At 38.5% G+C, this 22,821-nt stretch overlaps 1 protein-coding gene and 1 long non-coding RNA gene across 2 annotated transcripts; one reads left to right on the plus strand and one right to left on the minus strand.

Annotated features, from left to right (window-relative positions):
• The first annotated feature begins 1,293 nt into the window (after positions 1–1,293).
• On the plus strand, positions 1,294–21,897 carry LOC146556227 (interleukin-1 receptor-like 1). The gene is made up of 12 exons (XM_085250015.1): positions 1,294–1,376; positions 7,356–7,422; positions 7,817–8,066; positions 8,220–8,409; positions 10,054–10,204; positions 10,454–10,522; positions 15,322–15,448; positions 15,747–15,898; positions 16,008–16,145; positions 17,387–17,548; positions 17,763–17,908; positions 20,655–21,897. The coding sequence occupies exons 2-12, from the start codon at positions 7,359–7,361 to the stop codon at positions 20,901–20,903; spliced, it is 1,698 nt and encodes a 565-aa protein (XP_085106141.1). The 5' UTR covers positions 1,294–1,376; positions 7,356–7,358; the 3' UTR covers positions 20,904–21,897.
• LOC146556228 (uncharacterized) lies at positions 2,491–6,955 on the minus strand. The gene is made up of 3 exons (XR_014889033.1): positions 6,279–6,955; positions 6,076–6,193; positions 2,491–5,944 (listed from the first exon to the last, which is right to left on the minus strand). It is a non-coding gene; the product is annotated as an uncharacterized LOC146556228 (long non-coding RNA).
• Positions 21,898–22,821: the final 924 nt, after the last annotated feature.

Genomic DNA, 22,821 nt, shown 5'->3' on the forward strand with positions numbered 1-22,821 from the left:
CCTTTTTTAAACCACGATCCAAAGCCCGCGAGATGAAATCACGCGTGGTTTCACGAGATTTAACGTTGCTATCGTATTGACTTACTTCACCTGAACATGATATGAACAATTTAATACACCCTTTCTGCATATCATGTAGTTTTTACACTATATAGTTACATTTAACTTTAAAACATGAGGCAATTGTGTTAAATACATGCAAGATGCTTACATAAATCCAAGAGATGGCCAGTCCCTTTTTTTCAGTGTACTCCAGGCCAGAACTTTGATCAGTGGGGAGGGTTTATTGACTGGAAGTGGTGAAAGTCACATCTGTTCAGGGAATCCCCTAACTGGAAACACCCACATGCAGTGCTTACTTGAAAGGGCATATTTGCCCATTCCGCGTAGTTTCCAGTCATGGAAAATGTGATTATAATTCCCAGAGTGGGATAAGCCGAGCATTCCTTGGTGTTTGAGCGGGTCTCACTTTAAGGTGCGTGTATGGGCTTGTGATCCTGTTGTAAAATTAATTCTGTCATGCTGGATCACAGTGTAAAAAGTGTCTCTGATGTGATAATGAACTTCACATGTAATTTTTCACCTACAAGAAATAGTAGAAACTGTATATTAGAGAACACCAAGCTCACATTTCAGTGCCACTTTATCTGCTATACCTGAACTAATAATAAAACTATTGCAAGCAGGCATTACAAGACAATCCACCAAATGGGGGCTCAAGCATGTGACCCTAACATTACTAAGTCAGAATCGAACTTACCGATCTTGCCCGTTTTAATATGAAATGTCACAGGCTCAGATTACCTTAATTATAAAGTCATAAGGAGGATCATCAGGCACGTCTGTTCAGATCTGTATAAACAAGCTCTCACAATACAGATATATTACACAGGTACACTGCTGAAAATGTACATAAATGATATGAACATCTGTCATCCATCCATTCTCTTCTGCTTATCTTTAGCTTAAAGATTTGTAGCAAATTTTCTTATGGCTGAAACACATTTAAATAACATAAACAAGAAAATGTGCCTAAACATGGGTGTTCATTTCTAATTTTGATCTACCGAGTGGCTTTTAGTGATATAGATTTCTATGTTACATCTACACCCCGTCAGCATTAACATGTGGTTGTTTTGTTCAGGTGAATGTGTAGCTTTTCAAGTCTGCCTGTTGAAGTAACAGTCGCACTGCTGTTGTTGTGACTGTTATGTAAGCATGGACCCCGGGCGGGTCCAACATGAGAGACGGGAAACAGGCTGGTGACGAAGCATGTGTGCATGAGAGAGAGAGAGAGAGTGAGAGAGAGAGAAACAACCATACCGGCAGCTTCGAGCTGATTACACTCCAACGGCCAGCACACACACTTTTGTGAGGTAAGCAAACACTTTCATTACTACTAACAATTTTAACTTCCTTGCTTTAGGATATGCTAAGGTTCTAAATAGGTATACTCCAAGTTAAGTGACAGAAAGAAGAACTAGGGTGAGAAGATAACTTATAAACTTTATAAAGGCTTTACAGATCTGTTTACAGATCTTCTCAGATCTCTTCCATAGTTATTTCCACAGCATCTGGAAAACAGAACAGTTAAAGCTAGCAATTCTTTAAACTCATAGTGGATCGAATCAGTATTCAATTTGAATTATTCAAGAATTATTATAAGACTTATTCAGGATTTTAACACTTTGATTTGATATGAGCTCAAGCTGCAAAATTATAAACTTCCTGTTTAGAAGATATGATTCAAAGTGAAACTCGACTGAGCAGTTACAAATATTGGTGAACATTTGTAGCAATTCTATGTGAACAGGCTCTCTACTGAAGATGAATGTGGTGTGTCTCTGTTGCTCTCAGACATGTTTAAAAACATGTCAGAGATGCTACAACTATACTCTTGACAGACAGATTGTTATACTGTTGGCACTGTAACACCATGTGACTTGTGTTCACTTTGTCCTTTTGCTGTTTTTTTAGCTGTTATTTCTTATTCAGCCACTGAGTCTGTCAAGGACATTGTGAGAAGTGTTGCACTGTGCAAAAAGTCCTTAAATGACAAGATGATTAAGTTTGATAACCAGGAATTATTTGATAACAATCTTCACAGGTAATCAGTGTCATATTCAATTTCATCTGAAACTTCTTCTGACAAGTTCCTGTGTTATCGGTCCACTGAAAGGCTTCTAAGTTGATAGCTTTCTCCAGCAACCAGCTGGCTCAAAACCAAAGGAAACATGCAAGCCTGAGAAAAACAAAACGCACAGCATTCTGTTCTTTTGAACAACCAGTGATGAGAGAGCAGCATTTTAACTGATTTCATAACTCAGTGATTCCTGAGATTAGGGACAAAACAGGTTTTAATTTTCTAAAATATATTTTTTGATTTTTTAAAAAGTTGTTTCAGCTACTTTGACTATTAGCAGCTTCTCTATTCTATTGTTTATGCACATGTATTTTCAAAGTAATTATACCAGGTTTAAAAGTAAGATTGTTTTGGCTTTTTATTATTAGAGTTACAGTCATACATATTTTCAGAAGCTTGTATTTAATCTCTATAAGAAACAATCACATTAAGCAGAATGCAAATTACACATTGAGAAAATTACGTATTTTTATAGGAAGATCATGAGGGAGGAAAATATATGGTTTTCCAAAAGAGAAAAATAAACAAAAACTCCATATTATGGAGTTGACAAGGTGCTGACGGTGGTGACACAAATCTGACGGTGTTGACACACTAGTAGAAAACAATATATTTCTTTCAAAATGACCATTAAACCTTAGCAACCTTTGTAATATCACAAGACACATCATAACAATTCTGTTTTTGCACATGTCAAGTTCTACATCTTAATAGTTCACCAGCAAGTAGCTGCCTACTACTCCTTGATTCCTAAAGTTCTGTGGTTGTGTGTTTAGACCCTGCTGGACTTTCTCTCCTTTTGTCTCTGTGCTTGTTTCCAAAACCTTCTCTTCTGACTTTTTTCTCTTTCTTTCAGATCACTGATGTTCTTTATTTTTCTCTTTTTCACTCTATTTCTCCATCTTTCCCTTTCCTTTATGAGAAACTCTTTCTTCAACTCAGGCTGGCTGTTAACTTTTTCTCTCCTTTTTTTTTATCATCCCTGTTCCTTCTCTTTCATTCCTCTACTGACAGCTTCCCCTGTGCTATTGTAGCCTGAAATGTACCATTTTGTAATTACCATAATTCTGAACCTTATGCTTTTTTACAGATTAAGGATGAATATTCACAACACAATTATGCATTAAGCAATAGAGATGCTATCCGGTCTTTAAGTCTGATGTCATTAGCCGTTTCCAGGTCCAAACTCCGCTGCAGATCCCAAAGTCAAAGGAACTCTGCGGCATCACTGAGAGTTACAATCTGTCTAAATTCTTTCATCTTTAATAAAATGATCAGTGTGGCTGCTCTACCAGGTGTAACATCCAGGCATCCATGAAAACAGAATATATGAAATTTAACAGAGTTAAAGTTAGATTGCTTGTTTCCACCTGAACATGATAAACCAGCTCTGCTACCACTTCCAACATAAATAGAGACAGAAAATTGAACAGCAGTGACTATTGTCAGGTTACTGAAGTTGGGCTAGCTGGTATATAGTGATGTGCTACATGATCGCTAGTGACACAGCTATGTTAGCATAATATAAATACAGTGAAGCTGGAGGATGAATGCTAACTTTTTACCACTTGATAAAAGTTAACGTGAGGGTTCCCGATGGTTAGGCTGACGTGATCACTGACTGTTTTTAGGCAACACGTTCTCACTCCCAAAGCGTAACATTTTACGCTAGGTGACAAATCGTCAGCATATTACGCCTCGGGAGTGAGAACGGGCTCTTTTAGGGGCTTGTTCTGATGTAATAGAACAAGATAAAAAGCATTAAAACATTTTAACAGCACAACAGGCTTAATAAACACAGAGTAGTTTGGGCCCGGAAGCAGGATTCATACATCATCACTTAAAGACCAACTCTCGAGGCACAGCTAGCTCAGTAGACGCCACATGATTTGTAGCTGCCCACTGCATCACTGAGTGAATGGGTTAAATGCAGAGGACTAAGCATTTTCCTACAGGATTAATAATATAAACATAAACAATGAGATTCAAGATAAGACAAATTTGATAATATTTGACACATCTGTGAAGCAGAAATATCAGTAAAATACACAGGACGTAATATATCTGAAATATTAGTAAAAAAATAACTTAATATAAATGGTGAATAGCACACGTTTGTGGCATTTGTCAACACCATTAGGAAAAGGGTCAACACCATCAGACAAAAATCCTGATGGTGTTGACAAAATACCCGACTTTGTCTCATAACACATGTTTATCTGACAGAAGCCATCTTGTTTTTCATCAGTTGCTTATGGCTTTTACAATCTACCTAAATTAAGCTCTTTTTACAAAAAAAATAATTAAATCTTGCATTACATCGACTTTGGTAGTGACACACTATGGTTGTGACAAAGAGTTTTATCAGAAAGGTATGCAATAAATGACATTAAAATTTAAAAAAAATTATCACAGCAGTGACCTCATGGCATGTGTATCAAACAGGAAGTGATAAAGGGGTCCTCAGAGTGTAAGCTACCCACAATAATTCCTGATTTTTGATGTACTTTTAAAAAAATCTGATGGTGTTGACAAAAACTCTGGACACGATTTTAATCACTTAAAAAATATGTAAAAATAAATTTTCAATTGCATATTTTGACATTAGGTATTGAATTAAATACTTAGTGACGAGAGCCATGATGTTTAATTTTACATTACTTTTAATTTTTTTTTCTGTATTTTAATATTATCACACCTGCTTCTGGACAATGGATTTTTAAGGTACTGGTAATGTATTGTACCATTTAAAATAAATAAATATGTATAAAAAATGCAAAATCATATAAAAAATTGCCTTGGTTTGTGTAAGGAAGAGGACTCCCTTACTGCATTTATTTATATTATATTATCTGTATAGCACTTTAGAGCACACCTTTCACTTTATTAAAAGCACCTTATCAAGCACTTTATTTAGCATTGCACTTTAAGCATGGATTTGCACAAAAGAAGTTTAAATATTTATTGACTATTTATTGGGAATTTTAAAATCAGTTGGTAGCCTTATTTCAGATCCTGCACAGCTGCTCATCATCAAGGAATGTGGTAGATAAATATAAGAATAAATAAATACATTTTCACATTTACATATTAATAAATATTTCACACTTTAATGTTACACCAAACCCAATATTATAAAAACCCAGAAACCCAAGCACAAAAAGATTCACCACACTCTCTTTACCAATGGTCTCTCCTGGAACCTTTAAATGGTGTCTGGACCCCCGGGGATAGTGATGGGCAGATGAAACTTCATGAAGCACTGAAGCTTTTCATCCAATTGGTTCACCCCAGCGCAAAGCTTCTTGAAGCTTCATTTGCTCTAGTAGGACATCTACTGGACGTAAAAATATTAGTTGGCAAGAATTTGAAATGTGGCCTTTTGCACACAGCCTGTAAATGTCAACAACAAAAGGAGTGTGTAAAACATGTATATTGTAGTGATGGCAGTATACTGTGTATATTTATACTGGCAGTATGGAAAATGATTATTTGGAAATGCTTAAAATGGAAATGATCATTTACTGTGAGGTGAGGTGTGGTTGGGGTGTGGACAGTAGTTGTGCTTTTGTAACGTTGAGGTATGGACAGCTACACACTGAGCCTCAGTCCTGCCTATTCACATTTTATTCTGTAAAAACTAAATTTTCACTGCTTTTATGACCTTTTTAGTGGGGAGAACATAGCTGGGATTTAATGGTTTAACAAATCTTTTGAATCCTTTGTCCTCCACAATGCTAAATGGCTGGGAGTCCTCAATCACCATGGTAACCAGGTCTTCATCTATTTGAGATTGTTCTCCTGAGGAAAGACAATAAAGACAAAGCACAGATATAAATATCACACACATAACTTATTACAGCTGTATAATATTGTTATATCATGTAGTAACATTACTGCATGCTGTATTATCATGGCATTTGATGGCTCACCTGGTCTTGCTCCACAATCGGTGTTCCCCTTATTCTCATACAAAGCTCTGTAGTGCCTAAGCACGGATGAGGTGTTGTTGTTATATCCCAGCTGCCTGGCACATAGCAAACACTTTACCTTGTACAAAAGTAAAGCCGCTTAACATAAATTGTATTGCACCATCAGTATTATGAAAATACATCTTCTGTAGAAATTTACATACCTTGTTGGGAGGAATAAAATCAAAATGTTCCCACACAGGGGAGGACATCCTCCTCTTCTTAGCTGGCTCCATTCTCTCCTGACTTTCTCTCCTCACTCTCATAAACCTCCAAACTCTCACTAACCGCAACTTTCCATCAAACACCCACATTTTTGAATGAAGTCTGAGGGGTTTATATCGCTGTCATAGCTCGCGGCAAAGTTCGAAACACTTCATGAACCAGTCACGTGGTACAGCCGGGCAGTGAGGCTTCGGCGTCATCATTTTCAGCTCCTCCCATAAATGAAGCAAGCCTCGATACGCGCATCGCGGAAACGCCCCCTCCATTACTCGATACAGAACGTCACATCACTAGTTTCCAGCCGCTAAGGGCCGCCCTGTTACAGTTTGTAACGTCGGGTTGCGTTTAGTGGTTGAGAGGAGGCGGCAAAACACTTAGCAGGGTAGCCAAAAGAATACACACTCACACTGGCGTTGGGGATTCCACAGTGTGTTCTTTAGTATACCTTCTCTTCATCAACCATATAAGCCCGGTTGAACGGCTGCAGCTTAACAAACATAGCGCACAGTGTTCGTACAACCCATAACGTTGCAAACAAAGTTGTCTGGATAGGTAAAACATAAAATCCGTCCCTCCTCATCTACTAGCGTGCAAGCACATGTCCACACCATCACAGAGAGAGAGAGCAGAGCAGTGGCACAAACCGATGACACCATCAACCCTCGACTTGGGTGTCTTAAAGGGACACCACACCATAGTGGCTGTTGTCTTTTAGGCAGTTGGGTTAACACTTGTATGCATATTTTTAACAACAAAATTGGGTTTTATCTGCCGGACATGTTTTGTCCCTTATCTCAAGAATCACTGAACTGTCACATTATTTGTGGAACAGACAGGGAGAAGCACTTTAAGCTGTTGAGGCCATGGTAAAAGCTTATGTGCAGGACTGACAGTGTATGAGTAAAGCAAGTCAAGTTAGTGTAATTAAATATGAAATATATCACATGATTCAGAACAGTGTGGTTTGGCTTTGAATGTCCTATGTCTCTCTCTCTCTCTCTCTCTCTCTCTCTCAGCTAATGGATGCTTTCCAGCTTCTCTTTCTTGTTGCAGTGGTGACATCCATATCAGAATGGAAATCAGGTGGTGTATACAGTACACGATTCATCTGCATGTGCTAAACCGCACATCTTACACCTTACAATGAAACCTGGTGAAGCAGCACACCCAGTATTAATCAGGCTCAAAAGGCCGCTGATGTGAAATGCATATCATGACAATTTTGAGCAAGTTGTAGAAAAAGTTATATCAAAGGTTATCATTGATGGGTCAGCAAAACATCAAAGCCAAAATGTAGAAGGTAAAAATGTATGGCAAGACAGAAAGGCCATAAAAATCATTGAAAAACATTAAGGCAAAAAAGAAAAGGAACATTTCATAAACATTTTCATTTCATCGTACAGCATTGTAGCATCTGCAACACACCTTTCACATTTGCATTTGCACTTATCATCACCTCTATCTGCTTCTCCCTCAGTTTCAGATTCTGGCAAATCACAATGTGAGATCATGGATGAGGAGAGCATTAAAGTGCTTGAAGGGGAGTCTCTTTTTTATGTACCTTTTATTTTAGAACCAAACTTCAACAATAAAAATTTTACATGGTACAAATATAGCACCCAAATTCAGAATATTTCCTCTGATAAGAAAGCCAGGGTGCATTACCAAGGCGAAGCACTGTTTCTCTTAAACCTCAACATTTCTGATTCTGGAGATTACGCTGCTTGGTAAGAATCATCTCTACGAAATATGTTACAAAATTTCTATCTAGCATCTAACATTAGTGATGGTCTGGGTTTTCTTGAACTCTAAAACAATTTTCTTCTTTTTTTTGTCTCTTTTTTTGTTAATGTGCTTCCCACTCATTGATTCACTTTTAGGGAAATCAAGTCTTCAGGACAATGTTTTAACCACGCTGTGAAAATTGAAGTGTTCAATGCAAGTTACAGAGGAAGCAAGATGTTAAACTACGGAGAAATCAAAAACTCTGACCAGAGCAAAAAGGTCCCATGTCCAGAACGAGTCCGAAGCACATGTAGTGCATTCAAAGGAAACATCACCTGGTACAAGGTAGGCCAAAAAGCCCAGGTCAGCTTCCTGTTTGTTTGGCAAACTTGCAAACCTGCACCATTGCCTTAAATGCATCCAGGAAAGTCTACAGGTCATCCACCTCTGCCACTACACATATAATGGCTAAGTGACATCATGGAGCCCTGCTTTCAAAAACGGACATAGATGTGTGGCTGTGAAGCTGGATTTAAGAAATACAGTTTTAAAAATCATGTTCAGTGGGATGATTCATGTCATCTTATGTCAGTATAGAAGTTGATACTTTAGTTTATGTTAGCTAACTAGGGACAGAATCAAAACTCAGAGGAAAATAACTGCACTTGAACCAGTGTTGGTCAAGTTACTTGAAAAAAGTAATCAGTAACTAATTACTGATTACTTCCCCAAAAAAGTAATCCCGTTACTTTACTGATTACTTATTTTCAAAAGTAATTAATTACTTAGTTACTTAGTTACTTTTTAAAAACACGATTTACAACCTGAAGAGGTGATAAAGCGATAGATCTTTCAGCCCAATTCTACTTTTTCTGCATAATCCATCATACAAAATGTAATCAAATGGAAAAGTCTCTTTTTAAAACTTGTTTTATCAGTTTTAAGCTTTTAACTTTATGCATCAAGCAAAAATTAAATTATATGCACCATTCTCTGACTTGAAGAAATTAGTTTAACATTTAAACCTATATTCTGCACATTCCAGCACATAAAATATTTTTTGTTTTTACACTCAGTCTTTCAAATAGATGCAAGTAAAACACAGCAGAAAATAAATAAAATCAAAGACTAGCGGTCCTGTTGCTCTATTTTCACCTGTATAGCAGGAGTGCCGCAGCGGTCAGTTGAAGAATCCGCAAGTTTCTCTGTGAATTTCCCATTACGTCGTTGCTCACTCGGAGCTTGTTTAGGGGGGAGGGGGGTTTACGGTGGCCCCTAGAGACAAAGCACGTTACAAACTCCAAAACACTTGCAAACTCTAAAACACTTGCAAACTCCAAAACACGTACAAACTCCCTATAAAGGTGTGTGTTTGCCAGTTGTTTGTTACGCTGAATGATTTGGTGCTTGGCCATTTTGAATACACGTTTTTTTGGGGGGGATTTTTCTGACTTTTCGGTAATCGTTTTTGGATCAAGGCCATTGGATTAATTGATGGTATGACCCTGCCTGGTTTATGACTCTGGATACTTTGCTAAAAAGGTGCAAGAGCTAGTTGCCAACCAGCATCAAGCTGCAAAGCTGAGAGGTGCCAGAACTGACTGCTGATGGTAATAAGTACCAGTACTAACCAGTGAAACCAGTGGGGCAAAAGATGATTCCACTGGCCCTGGAAGTTGATGACATTAAAATGTTGCTTGACTTCTGAACAAAGGAATTTTATTTAACTTTTTAAACATTGTCCATGTTAATACCAGTGTACATTTTTATGTAAGATAAAAGTGTTGGTTTCATTGCTATAGCAAGAACCTGATTGCAAGTTAATAAAAAGGGAGCTACTTTAAAAACTTCTAAACTTTTACAATACAACAATTACAAACTAAGCCACAATGATGTAATTGACAGGGCCATTGTGATGATTTACAAAACAGACCATGTTCATTGAAGTAAAATGTGTTGCTTTCCCTATTTGTGCCCTTCTCGGTGCAGGACTATACTCTTATTGAAGATCAGCATGAAGTCGAATTGAGAGTGCATAATGCTACCAAAGACCACGAGGGCCTCTACACCTGTATTTGTACCTGGGCATACAATAATAAGGTGTACAGTACGTCAGGTTCGAGGGAACTTATACTTCTAGGTGAAACTGCATTCTTTGGTGTTTAGTTCTGGATACCAACACAACACATTGCGACACCAACATAAACTTGACTTTATAAGTGAAATTGTAATGGCGTGTTGATTTAACATGTTTAATAATGAGCCAGAGCTAAAGATTTGTATGTATGTCACAGGTTTTCCTGATTTTTCAAAACAATACCCATATTATAGCATACCAAATGTCCTATTAGAGGATTAAAAATGTCTCACTCTTTTTGGTTGCTCGCAGAAAAAGCTGTGCACTACCTAGAAATTTTGACCCCAGCTGATGAGTCGCAGGAGCAGTTTGCTGATGAAGGTAATAAAATCTCATCTTCATGTCAACATGTTGCTGTCATAACAATTCAATTCAATTCAATTTTATTTATATAGCGCCAAATCACAACATAAATCGCCTCAAGGCGCTTCATAGATACAGAGAAAAAAACCCAACAATCATATGACCCCCTATGAGCAAGCACTTTGGCGACAGTGGGAAGGGAAAACTCCCTTTTAACAGGAAGAAACCTCCGGCAGAACCAGGCTCAGGGAGGGGCGGGGCCATCTGCTGCGACCGGTTGGGGTGAGAGAAGGAAGACAGGATAAAAGACATGCTGTGGAAGAGAGACAGAGGTTAATAACAGATATGATTCAATGCAGAGAGGTCTGTTAATACATAGTGAGTGAGAAAGGTGACTGGAAAGGAAAAACTCAATGCATCATGGGAATCCCCCGGCAGCCTACGTCTATTGCAGCATAACTAAGGGAGGATTCAGGGTCACCTGGTCCAGCCCTAACTATATGCTTTAGCAAAAAGGAAAGTTTGTGTTAGGTGTGGCTGTGTGCAGGCAGGAATAGGACCCAAGGTGCAGACTCCGGAGACAGACGTGAACTCAAAAAAGGCTTTAATTTAATACTCAAAATATAACAAAACTAAAAAAAACTCAAACTTAAACTAGAGAAATGACAGAACACACAGCTAAGAAAACGGTAGATCGCAACACAGACACTAAGAAACACAGGGCTTAAATACACAGAGGGAGCAATCAGGGAATGAGTAACAGGAGGGAAACACAGCTGGGACAAATTAGAACTGACGAGACCAAAGAAGCGTAACCTGAACACACTGAGATAAGACAGAGACCTTCAAAGTAAAACAGGAAGCACATAACACAGACTGAACAAAGACGCAGACTCACATGCAGGCACTACAAAGGGAACAGAGACGTGGGACCAGGGCAGACACAAACACTGACTGGACACGGGGATATAGGAACTAAGGATACACATAGACGCGAACTAGACAAGGGGATGCAGGTGATAGGGGAGACAGAGCAACTAAAGAAGACAGAGACATAAACCATAAGACAGAACTCAAAGAAACCAAAGACTAGAAAGTATAAATAATATCGTAAACTCAAAAACCCTGGGTCAACGACCCAGGCATCCTAACAGTTTGAAGCCTAATCTTAAAAGTAGAGATAGTGTCTGTCTCCCGAATCCAAACTGGAAGCTGGTTCCACAGAAGAGGGGCCTGAAAACTGAAGGCTCTGCCTCCCATTCTACTTTTAAATACTCTAGGAACAACAAGTAGGCCTGCAGAGCGAGAGCGAAGTGCTCTAATAGGGTGATATGGTACTACAAGGTCATTAAGATAAGATGGGGCCTGATTATTTAAGACCTTGTATGTGAGGAGCAGGATTTTGAATTCAATTCTGGATTTAACAGGAAGCCAATGAAGGGAAGCCAAAACAGGAGAAATCTGCTCTCTCTTTCTAGTCCCTGTCAGTACTCTTGCTGCAGCATTTTGGATTAGCTGAAGGCTTTTCAGTGAGTTTTTTGGACATCCTGATAATAATGAATTACAGTAGTCCAGCCTGGAAGTAATAAATGCATGAACTAGTTTTTCAGCGTCACTCTGAGACAGGATATTTCTAATTTTAGAGATGTTGCGCAAATGGAAGAAAGCAGTCTTACATATTTGTTTAATATGTGCATTGAAGGACATGTCTTGGTCAAAAATGACTCCAAGGTTCCTCACAGCGTTACTGGAGGCCAAGGTAATGCCATCCAGAGTAAGAATCTGGTTAGATACCATATTTCTAGGCTTTTCAGAGCCGAGTACAATAACCTCAGTTTTATCTGAATTAAGAAGCAGAAAGTTAGCGGCCTTCCAGGTCTTTATGTCTTTAAGACATTCCTACAGTTTAACTAATTGGTGTGTGTTATCTGGCTTCATGGACAGATAGAGCTGGGTGTCATCTGCATAGCAGTGAAAATGTATGCTATGTCTTCTAATGATACTGCCTAAGGGAAGCATGTATAATGTAAACAGAATTGGTCCTAGCACTGAACCCTGTGGAACTCCATAATTAACCTCAGTGTGTGAAGAGGACTCTCCATTTACATGCACAAACTGGAGTCTATTAGATAGATATGATACAAACCACTGCAGTGCAGTACCTGTAATACCTACAGCATGTTCTAATCGCTCTAATAGGATATTATGGTCGACAGTATCGAACGCTGCACTGAGGTCTAGCAGGACAAGCACAGAGATGAGTCCACTGTCAGAGGCCACAAGAAGATCATTTGTAACCTTCACTAAAGCTATTTCTGTGCTGTGCTGAGCTCTGAAACCTGACTGAAATTCTTCAAATAAACCATTCCTCTGCAGATGATCTGTTAGCTGTTTGACAACTACTCTTTCAAGGATTTTTGATATGAAAGGAAGGTTGGAGATTGGCCTATAATTATCTAAGACTGCTGGGTCTAGAGATGGCTTTTTGAGTAAAGGTTTAACTACAGCTAGCTTGAAGGCCTGTGGTACATAGCCGATTATTAGAGATAGGTTGATCATATTTAAGATTGAAGAATTAATTAATGGCAGGACTTCTTTGAGCAGTTTTGTAGGAATGTGGTCTAAAAGACACGTTGATGGCTTGGAGGAAGTAATTATTGAAGTTAACTCAGAAAGATCAATTAGAGAAAAAGAGTCTAACTTAACATCAATGGTACTAAGAGTAGCTGTAGATAATATTACATCTGTGGGATGATTTTTGGTAATTTTTTCTCTAATGATAAAAATTTTATTGGTGAAGAAGTTCATGAAGTCATTACTAGTTAACGTTAAAGGGATTGTTGGCTCAAAAGAGCTCTGACTTTTTGTCAGCCTGGCTACAGTGCTGAAGAGAAACCTGGGGTTGTTCTTATTTTCTTCAATCAGTGATGAACAGTAAGATGTTCTGGCTTTGCGGAGGGCTTTCTTATAAAGTAGCAAACTATTTCTCCAGGCTAAATGATGATCCTCTAGATTTGTGACACGCCATTTCCTCTCCAGATTATGAGTCATCTGCTTTAGGGTACGTGTTTCAGAATTATACCACGGAGTCAGGTACTTCTGATTAGAGACCTTAGTTTTCACAGGAGCTACAGTATCCAGAGTCGTACATAGTGAGGAGGTGAAATTATTAACAAGATAATCGACTTCTGTTGGGGTAGCGTTCAGATAGCTGCTCTGCTCTATGTTGGTACAGGGCATTGAAGATGATAACAGTGGGTGGATTATATTCTTAAACTTAGTTACAGCGCTTTCAGAAAGACATCTACTGTGATAAAGTCTACTCTCCACCGCTGTGTAATCAATTATTGTAAATGTAAATGTTATCAGGAAATGATCAGACAGGAGAGGGTTTTCAGGAAACACTGTTAAATGTTCAGTTTCTATGCCATATGTTAAAACAAGATCTAGAGTGTGATTAAAGTGGTGGGTGGGTTCTTTTACATTTTGAGAGAAACCAATTGAGTCTAATAACAGATTAAATGCCATGTTGAGGCTGTCATTTTTAGCATCTACATGGATGTTAAAATCACCCACAATAATTATTTTTTTATCTGAGCTGAGAACTAAATCAGATAAAAAGTCTGAGAAATCAGACAGAAACTCTGTGTAAGGCCCAGGTGGATGATAGATGATAACAAGTAAGACTGGTTTCTGAGTTTTACAGCTGGGGTGGACGAGGCTAAGCATCAGGCTTTCAAATGAATTAAAAGTCTGTCTTGGTCTTTCATTAATTAATAGGCTGGTGTGAACAATTGCTGCCACACCGCCCCCTCGGCCTGTGCTTCGAGATTTCTGGTAGTTAGAATGACTCGGGGGTGTTGATTCATTTAAACTAACATAATCATCCTGCTGCAACCAGGTTTCTGTAAGGCTGCAAACACTGCAAATACTTGGTTAATAACAGTGATCCTCTGAAAGTTACTCAGTTAGCACTTAGCAGGACTAAAGTTGCATCCATACAGGGAGTGACTGACTCATCACTTAAGAAGGGGGGAGGTGGAGCAGTGTGTTTTTGGGGACCAGTGCCTGATGATGAGGGTAGCACATCTGTCTAATTAACCTCTCCTCTGGCAGTAGGTGTGGGGGCCAGAAACAAGACAAAGCCAAAAACAGAAAGAGAGAAAGATTGTGTGTAACGCTTTGTGTGAATAAAATTGTTTGTAAAATGCATCCCTCTGCCCTTCCTGGGGAGAGCTCACAGTGGCAGGAGCAACTGCCACACTGGTGCCCAATGTACCCGGTGACCCAGGAAGGAGTGGCGGCTTCTCCAGCACTGTCACCTCCACTCTCTGAGGTGGACTTATTTAAAATGACGGAGGTGGATGACCTGTAGACTTTCCTGGATGCATTTAAGGCAATGGTGCAGGCTTGCAAGTTTGCCACCTTCCGTTTAAGGGAGTGTTGCTGCAATCAGGGCTTACAGGCATCCTAGTGCCAGTGGAAACTAAATACAGGAATAAACATAGAATTAGGGCTGTGTTGCACCCCCTGATGTTTGTTACCGATTGGCTGGGGTTTGACAAACTGGTGGAGGTGTTAAACGAGTGGCCATCGGGAAAGATTTTCAAGGCATCCTATTACTACTCCATAGCTGGTCACATGGAATATATAAAAACTCTGGAAAGAATAATGCCCCAGTTTTACTGACTGTGCATTCAGGGGAATGTGCGCCTTTGTCGTGCATCTTACCCTGTATTCCAGTGGGTTAACCCGTCCTCTTTCTTTCTTCATCCTTCCTTCTTTCCCTCCTTCTTCCCTTCCTTCTTTCCTTCCAGGCTCGGAGATTAAGCTGAATTGCTCAGTTTTGTGTGGGACTAATGTGAAACATGACTGTAATGCCAGCTGGTACATCAATGGAATTCCTTTCAAAAACAGGGATGGTTATAGTCAAACTACCAAAATGTAAGCCTCTTTTATACTTTACACAATGTACACTTAATGTTTTGCTAATCCTTTGAGTGGATTTCAACATGTAGTTTAAGGTGCTTCTAAGGTGTTTTACAGAATAAGTTAACATGACCTCTTTAAGTGCTATTGTTTAAGAGTCACACTTAAGAGAACCTCAAAGATCTGTTGAAAATATGTTAAATAGTAACTGTTATGTATTTCCTCTCATTTGTCTGCAGTGAACCTTTCTGCTGAACTTTGTCTTTGACCCTTTGTCTTCTTTAACAAAACAAACTCTTATCTTCTTTGTTAGAGCAACTGAGGAACCTTCAAAGAATACCATTGCCACTGCAATCCTCACCATTAAAAAAGTGTCTGCTAAGGATTTTCAACAGAAGTTTAAGTGTTTTGGCGAGGGCTATTATTACGTAACAAAGAATGCCACTTTAACTCTTAAGCGGAAAGGTCAGTCACAGGGCCATTGATTGTTTTTTAGCCTTGCTAACAAAAATGTCTGTTGACTTTTAGCGAAGCATGGAAATGTTATTTTACACTATAATTTTGTGTTTCCTAGAATCCATAATTCCACTTGCCATTGGAGGAGTATGCATGTTATTCGTTGGTGTTTTTGTCGCTGTTTTGGTCAAATACTTTGCCATTGACTTAGCCCTGTTCTTCAGACCCTACTTCCCACTAAGCAGTAGCAATAAAGGTAAGAGAGTAAATATTTTTCTTGGGGGCTTTATTATCTTAGTTTTGTACCAACAGTAAAGGAATGAAGTACAATGCTAATTAGTCAGTTTCAGAGGATAGACCGAGCCAGTTTAGCTGCTACTCCTGCTCCCTGGCTTCAGTGCTATACTTTAAGGAAAAATGCACCAGTTTAACACATCCAAGACTTAAGAGAGGAAGATGTTGTGGTTATAGACCCTGAAATATTATGTCAAAACAAAAGTTACTTCCTAAAATATTCATCAGCTTGTTTGCTACAAAATAGTGGTATCCAGTGGTTTTCAATAAGACAAATTAGAAATATAAGAAAAATGCAAGAGTAACCAAATTGAATAACAAATAAGTAAACCTGAAGTGTTTTGGTTCCTTCTGAAGGTTCAAACAATATATAAAAAATGCTGGTTCACTTTGGCTATGGTGAACAAGTAAGCCAAATGCCTTTTGGAGAAAGCTTTTGAGATGGCATGACATAGACTCTATTAATCCCACACTGTGGCAATTCACATATTACAGCAACACAGGGGTCCATAAAGTGCAGTTGGAGCGATAATATATACCCAGTTTTCAGCAGCCATTTATCATGTGTGCATATTCCACAGTCTCAAAACTGGTTTTGGAAAGGTTAAACCAGGCGAATATTAAGTTTCTACATTGGCCTCCCCAAAGCCTGACCTCAACCATATTGAAAATTTGTGAGTGACGCCCAAAAGCGAGATGATATCACAAATTTAAACCTACCAGTTCTGCCAAGTAGGGTGGTCAAACATCCGTCCAGAATTGAGTCAGAAACTTTTTGGGGGCTGCTAAAAGCATCTGGTCAAGGGGCATCTTACCAAATATTAGTGGTAGTATTATTATCATATATTTGAGCCTGTATGCATAATCTTGACTCTGCATTTGTGGGATGAATTGAAACCTGTCCTCCCAATTGTTGTTGGGTTTTTTTTTGTATGTTTCAACTCATTAAAGATGTATGCTGTACAATTGTTCCACCCTGGAAAAAGAAAGGTTCAAAGAAGTTAAAAATTACACATTCATGTCAATGATGAGTGTTTGTAACTTCTGACCACAACTGTTCAAACACAAATGACTTATTGTGGTGACAGGGTCACTTTACATCACAATGAGCCGATAAGGAAGAAACATTAATAAAAAAACTGAGAAAACCTTGTCAAAGAAAGTACACATAAATTTCCACTGATTTGTTTGTTTGTTTCCCAGACACAAGTTTATATGACGCCTATGTGGTCTACCAGACACCAATGGACAAGATCACTGAGGACACACTCTCTCAGTTTATCACACAGACTTTGCCCTCTGTCCTCGAAGATAAGTGCGGATATCGGCTCTTTATCCACGGGAGGGATGACATACCAGGGGAAGGTCAGTGTTTTATGTGCTTTAATTGTAATTTTGGACATCAACAACCAATATATTTTGTATTTGTGATTCAGGTATTTTATTGTCTGCAGTGTTCTTTGTAGCCCAGCTTAAGTGTTAAAGGGATACCAGTGTTGTGCTGCCTAATTTAAAGAGCCATCATGTACCTGGTTTTTTTTGTTGTTGTTGTTTTTTTCTTTTTGTTGTACCACAACAGATCGTCTGGAGTTGGTGGAGAAATGCATGAATCAGAGCAGGAGGCTCATAGTCATTCTCACACCAGATCTGGGATCAGGCTCCATGACGACAGAGCGATGGCCTGCCTCACCCCAAACCTCAGTGATGGGAGGGTTTGACTGGCAGGTGAGAACTGAGACAGGGACTGCCTGGGAGTATGCTCATTGGCCTAATGACCTGTGATTGACAAATCATTATTCAAGGACTTGTAAAGCACCCAAAGTGCTCATCCAAAGGCTTTAAAATTGGACTTCACAAACCAGTGAGTGGGGTCGAGGTAGCTATGTTCATCTTTTATGCTGTCACAATCCACACATCAGAATTCTCTGGCTCACAGAAACCTGGCAGGTTTGCATACTAAGAGACTCACATAAATACGCTTATCCAGCGTTTCCCACTTTCTCTGTCTGTCTTTCTCTGCTTTGCAGGCAACGTGAGCAGGGGCCTTTGTAGCATCTTTTTTAAATGGGGGTGGGAGTTGTGGAACCAAGAACAAGGCACACAAGGAGGTCCACAAGAAATTGTAGGGCCTTGCAATATAAAGTGCGTTGAGGCAAGTGTTGTTGTGATTTAACGCTATATAAATAAAATGCAATTTAATTTCACTGAAACTGGAATATTTAGTTAGAGATCAATTCAGTGCAGAATAATTTGCTGTAGAAAGCATTAGACATGGAGTGAGGACCCTGCCAACTGCTTGGCTTTCCTCCTCCTGGCTTTGTAGGAGGCGAACAGGGCAGGAGGCAGGTCCTGAGAGGAAGTACACTTGTTGCCACTGGATAATGGTTTAAGAGGCTTGGTGCTAACATCCTCTCTATTTTCTCCACAGTAGGCAAATTTGTTTTGCTTAATTATCTTTCTTTAAAATATGACTGATTTAGCCACTTCACACTTCTTTTCAATTTCATTTAATTACATACATTTTTGTTCCTTTTATATTTGTCTGTTTGAAATTTTGAGCTGGCTAATGACAAAAGTTTTCAGAATCCTGTGCAGCCCTGTGTCCCATTTCAGATTTATTACATGAAAAGTTGTGTTGCACAAGTATAATTTTGTGTTGGATAACTGTTTTGCAGTGTGGAAAAAAGTATTGAAAAGTTATACTTCTACTTAATTAGTTTAATGGTGCACAGGGTGTATAATCAATATAACTGCACAATATATTTTAAATACTTATAGTATATACCTATTGTGTGGAATTACACTTCAGATTCTTTTATCATTTTAAAAAATACCTACAAGTGGAATCCAAACTGTAATATTTGCATCCAAAATATAGTGGAGTAGAAGCAGAATATGGTACAGCACTTAAATAAAGTGCAAGTAAAGTAGTCAAGTAAATATAAGTTATATTCCTGTACTCTAATTTATTGGTATTGCATGATGTAAGATACTGGTACTCTAGTACAATACCGTCGGTGGGAAAAGTACAATACTTTTACAGCAAATCTAAGGAAACAAGTGCACATAGGGGGAAAAAAATCCTTGTGGAGAAATGTAGCATAACCTCCACACACTGTTACCATTACATTTTTATTCAATTACAACTTTTTGGTCCTTGCAAACTTTGTCAGATACAGAGATAAAGTGTCCATGCAAACATTTGCATCTATGCATGCATTCAGTAAGGTTCGGCCAATTATTAAGGATGCCTGGCTATTAGACATGTCACACAGACTGAAATATTGGAAATAAATAAACATAATGGTAAATGGGACAATGTGTGGCTGTTATACTATATTTCTCCACAAAGACACTATTTGAAGAAACAGACATTTGACATTTGGGGACCACGTGCTACAAGTTCAATACATCCACTCCATATGGCTTTATACACGATGACCATCAACTTTATTTTGGTGTAAGTAAGCAAACAAGCAGTAATAGCAGTTACACATAGTTGAATAGTTGGTGCACAATTGAATATTTTGAATTTTTCCTTTCAGTTCCATTAATTTATGGTTAGTTTTTACTAATTTAATTGTTGGTTTGAACCTTTTTATTAACATAATGTGGGTGACATGTTAAGAAGTTTAGAAAAGGCATTGCAGTTATCAGGCGTCACTTACCTTGACACTAGCAAAGGTAAGTGACATATCATATCTTAATTTATTCATGTAAATAGGGAGGCTTCTTCACACACTAAGGTTAATTATGGAGTTACACAGGGTTCTGTACTAGGACCATTTCTATTTACATTATACATGCTTCCCTTAGGCAGCATTATTAGAAAGCATAGCATACGTTTTCCTTATTATGCAGACGATACCCAGCTTTATGTATCCATGAAGCTCGATCACATACACAAATTAGTTAACCTGCAGGTTTAATTGAGATTATTTTACTGAGCCATAAAAATATAAGAAAAACAATTTTGTCCATATAACTACCCCTTTTTCACTCTCTGTGTGTTCATACACTGCTCTGCATTTAATCATCAGTTCTTATTAATCTGGCTCTTGTCACACCGTGTTTTTTCTCCTATCTCCCCTAACCCCCAAATGGCTGCGCTTCCTTAATCCTGGTTCTGCTAGCAGTTTCTTCCTGCTAAAAAGAAGTTTTTCCTTCCCACTATCACAAAATCCTTGCTCATAGGAAATTTTCTGATTGTTGTGGTTTTCTCTCTATTGTCATAGGATCTTTACCTTAGAATATAAAGCGCCTTGAGGCATCTGTTGCTGTGTTAATAAGGAATAGATTGATTGTTGTGAAAACAAATGATTCTACTTATATGTGTATTATGGCATCATATTTTTATACTTAAGTTTATTCTATTTTTTCAATGTGTAGCACTACTAGATAGCATTTATGTAAATAAAAATACTAAGTGTACAGTGAAAGGGTGACTAAAGTGTTGTTGATGATTTACCAGGTGGGGCTCCACCATGCATTGGTCCAGAGGGAACTGAGTGTGATTTTGATCCAGCTAGGAGACACGGGGCAACAGCAATACACACACCTCCCCCCGGGCTTGCAGCACCTGATTCGTAAGAGTGCCCCTTTGAAGTGGCCAGAGGGCTCTGGAGGCGCTGCAGCATGGAACTCTCGCTTCTGGAAGAGAGTGAGATACCTGATGCCTGCCACACCTGTCAAAAAATGTGCACAGTCTACTATTATCTAATACATCTTTCAACACGTTTTGTTTAATGTTTTGTACATATATTGGGAAATGTAAGAAAAGGATGATCAGGATTTATCTTTTATAAATCCCAAGAAGCCATTTGTCATGGTCCGGAGTCTGTGAATCCGTGTTTATGTTTTGGTTTATTATTATTCTGTGGTTTTGTTTATTCTGGGTTTCTTGTACTCTCCCTTTTCACGTTTCATGTTCCTATGTTCTGTGTCCCTCAGTCTGTGTTAAGTTTGTGTGTTGTGTCATTACGTGTATGTGTTTCCTGTTTTATTGTGAAGGTCTGCGTCTTATGTGAGTGTTTTCAGTTTGCCTCCCTGGTCTCGTCACGTTAATCACTCCCAGCTGTGTCCCCCACCTGTGTGTAATGTCCCTGTGTTTCTCTGAGTGTATTTTAGTCGTGTCTTCTGTCGTAGTAGTTGCTGGTTCGTCTGTGTTGTTCCCCTCCACTTTCCTGTGCATTTTCCCCGCATCTCTGTTTCACGTCTCAAGGTTTCAGGTTTGTTTTTGCTTAGCTTTTCCCAGTTTAGTTTACTCTTAGGTTTTGGTTTTCGTCCACCTCGCCCCTGTTTGTTTCACCTTTTTGTTAATAAAGCTCACTCACAACTTAAGCAGTCTGCATCTTGGGTCCGTTAATAATTCACACACGGCTTGCCCCGGCATTACTCGAAGCTTTTCAACGCAGTCCTCTCTGGTGACATCTGGTGGCCAAAAATATGAAGAGCTTTACCCTGTGTTCACTTTTAAGAACACTGGGTAAAGAGATGGGGGGAGGGGACAATAGAATCATAAAAGGTGACTGCTGCATGCAAACCACAGAAGTCACGTAAGTCACATTGTGACTACGTTGCTGTTGCTAAATGTTTAATATTAGTGAACTTTTTCAAAACCACATATAATTTCATTAATAATGTTTATGTCAGGCTGGTGTTCATCGGCGTAACTTTGTGCTGAACATCGGGGGGTCAAGATCTCTGTCTAAATAAATAAATCTGGGTGAATTCCCAGATGATTAAACATGCAACTATTTTGTTGGTAAAACCTGAAGTGAGTAAAGAAAATTAACAAGATAATGCACGATAATAAATAATCTTATTAGGGGGGATTATATTGGTTGGGTCTGATTATTGGGGGGGGTCATAACGCCCCTAACCCCCCTAGAAATTACGCCTCTGCTGGTGTTGCATATTCTTAGTTTGTTGGTCTTTTCTTTCTTCCAAGGTTTTATTTTCTGCTTCTATTCCATTGTCTGCTCTTCTCCTCTAGTTGAAGCTTCTGTTCTTCAGTTTGTTTAATTTTGTTCTGTAAATGTTTCAAATGTTTCTCTGGTCGAACATTTGAAGTCTGAGAAAACAACTGCTGCGAACAAACCGACTAAAAATTGCTGCTTGATCTAAGATTCTAAAGGCGTCACTCACTAAGCCAATGCGATTGTCGATTGACATTTTTGAATGGGGATATTTGTTTTAGCCGGTTTTCAAATTTAAGGTAATATTTTAGTGTTTCTTAGTTTTAGATTAGTTGGTTAGTCTAGTTTTTTGCTTAATTTAATGAATAAAAATAACTGCAAGCAAACTAGTGACAAAGATGATGATGAATAATGAAGGGAACATGAATGTCTGCACCCGATGTAACTTGCAGATTCATTGAATGGTGTTAAAAATCAGGATTTAAAACCAAAACTGACCTGGGAAGAAAGAGAAATATATTTTTGTTTTATTTTTGTTTATTTTTTTTTAAAAATGTGTCTTCTTCTTCCTTCTGGGATTTGGATACAACGAGTAAAGTATGAATATTATGCACAAAAATACACTATTACCCATTTCTTGTTTTTAAATCAAATTCAAATCAAATTCAAATTTTATTTGTCACATACACAGTCATACACAGTACGATATGCAGTGAAATG

The sequence above is a fragment of the Mchenga conophoros genome, linkage group LG16 (assembly GCF_057382185.1).
Source record: "Mchenga conophoros isolate Kocher_MC1m ecotype Shallow Benthic linkage group LG16, M_conophoros_male_GT1.1, whole genome shotgun sequence".
Classification (NCBI taxonomy): Eukaryota; Metazoa; Chordata; class Actinopteri; order Cichliformes; family Cichlidae; genus Mchenga; species Mchenga conophoros.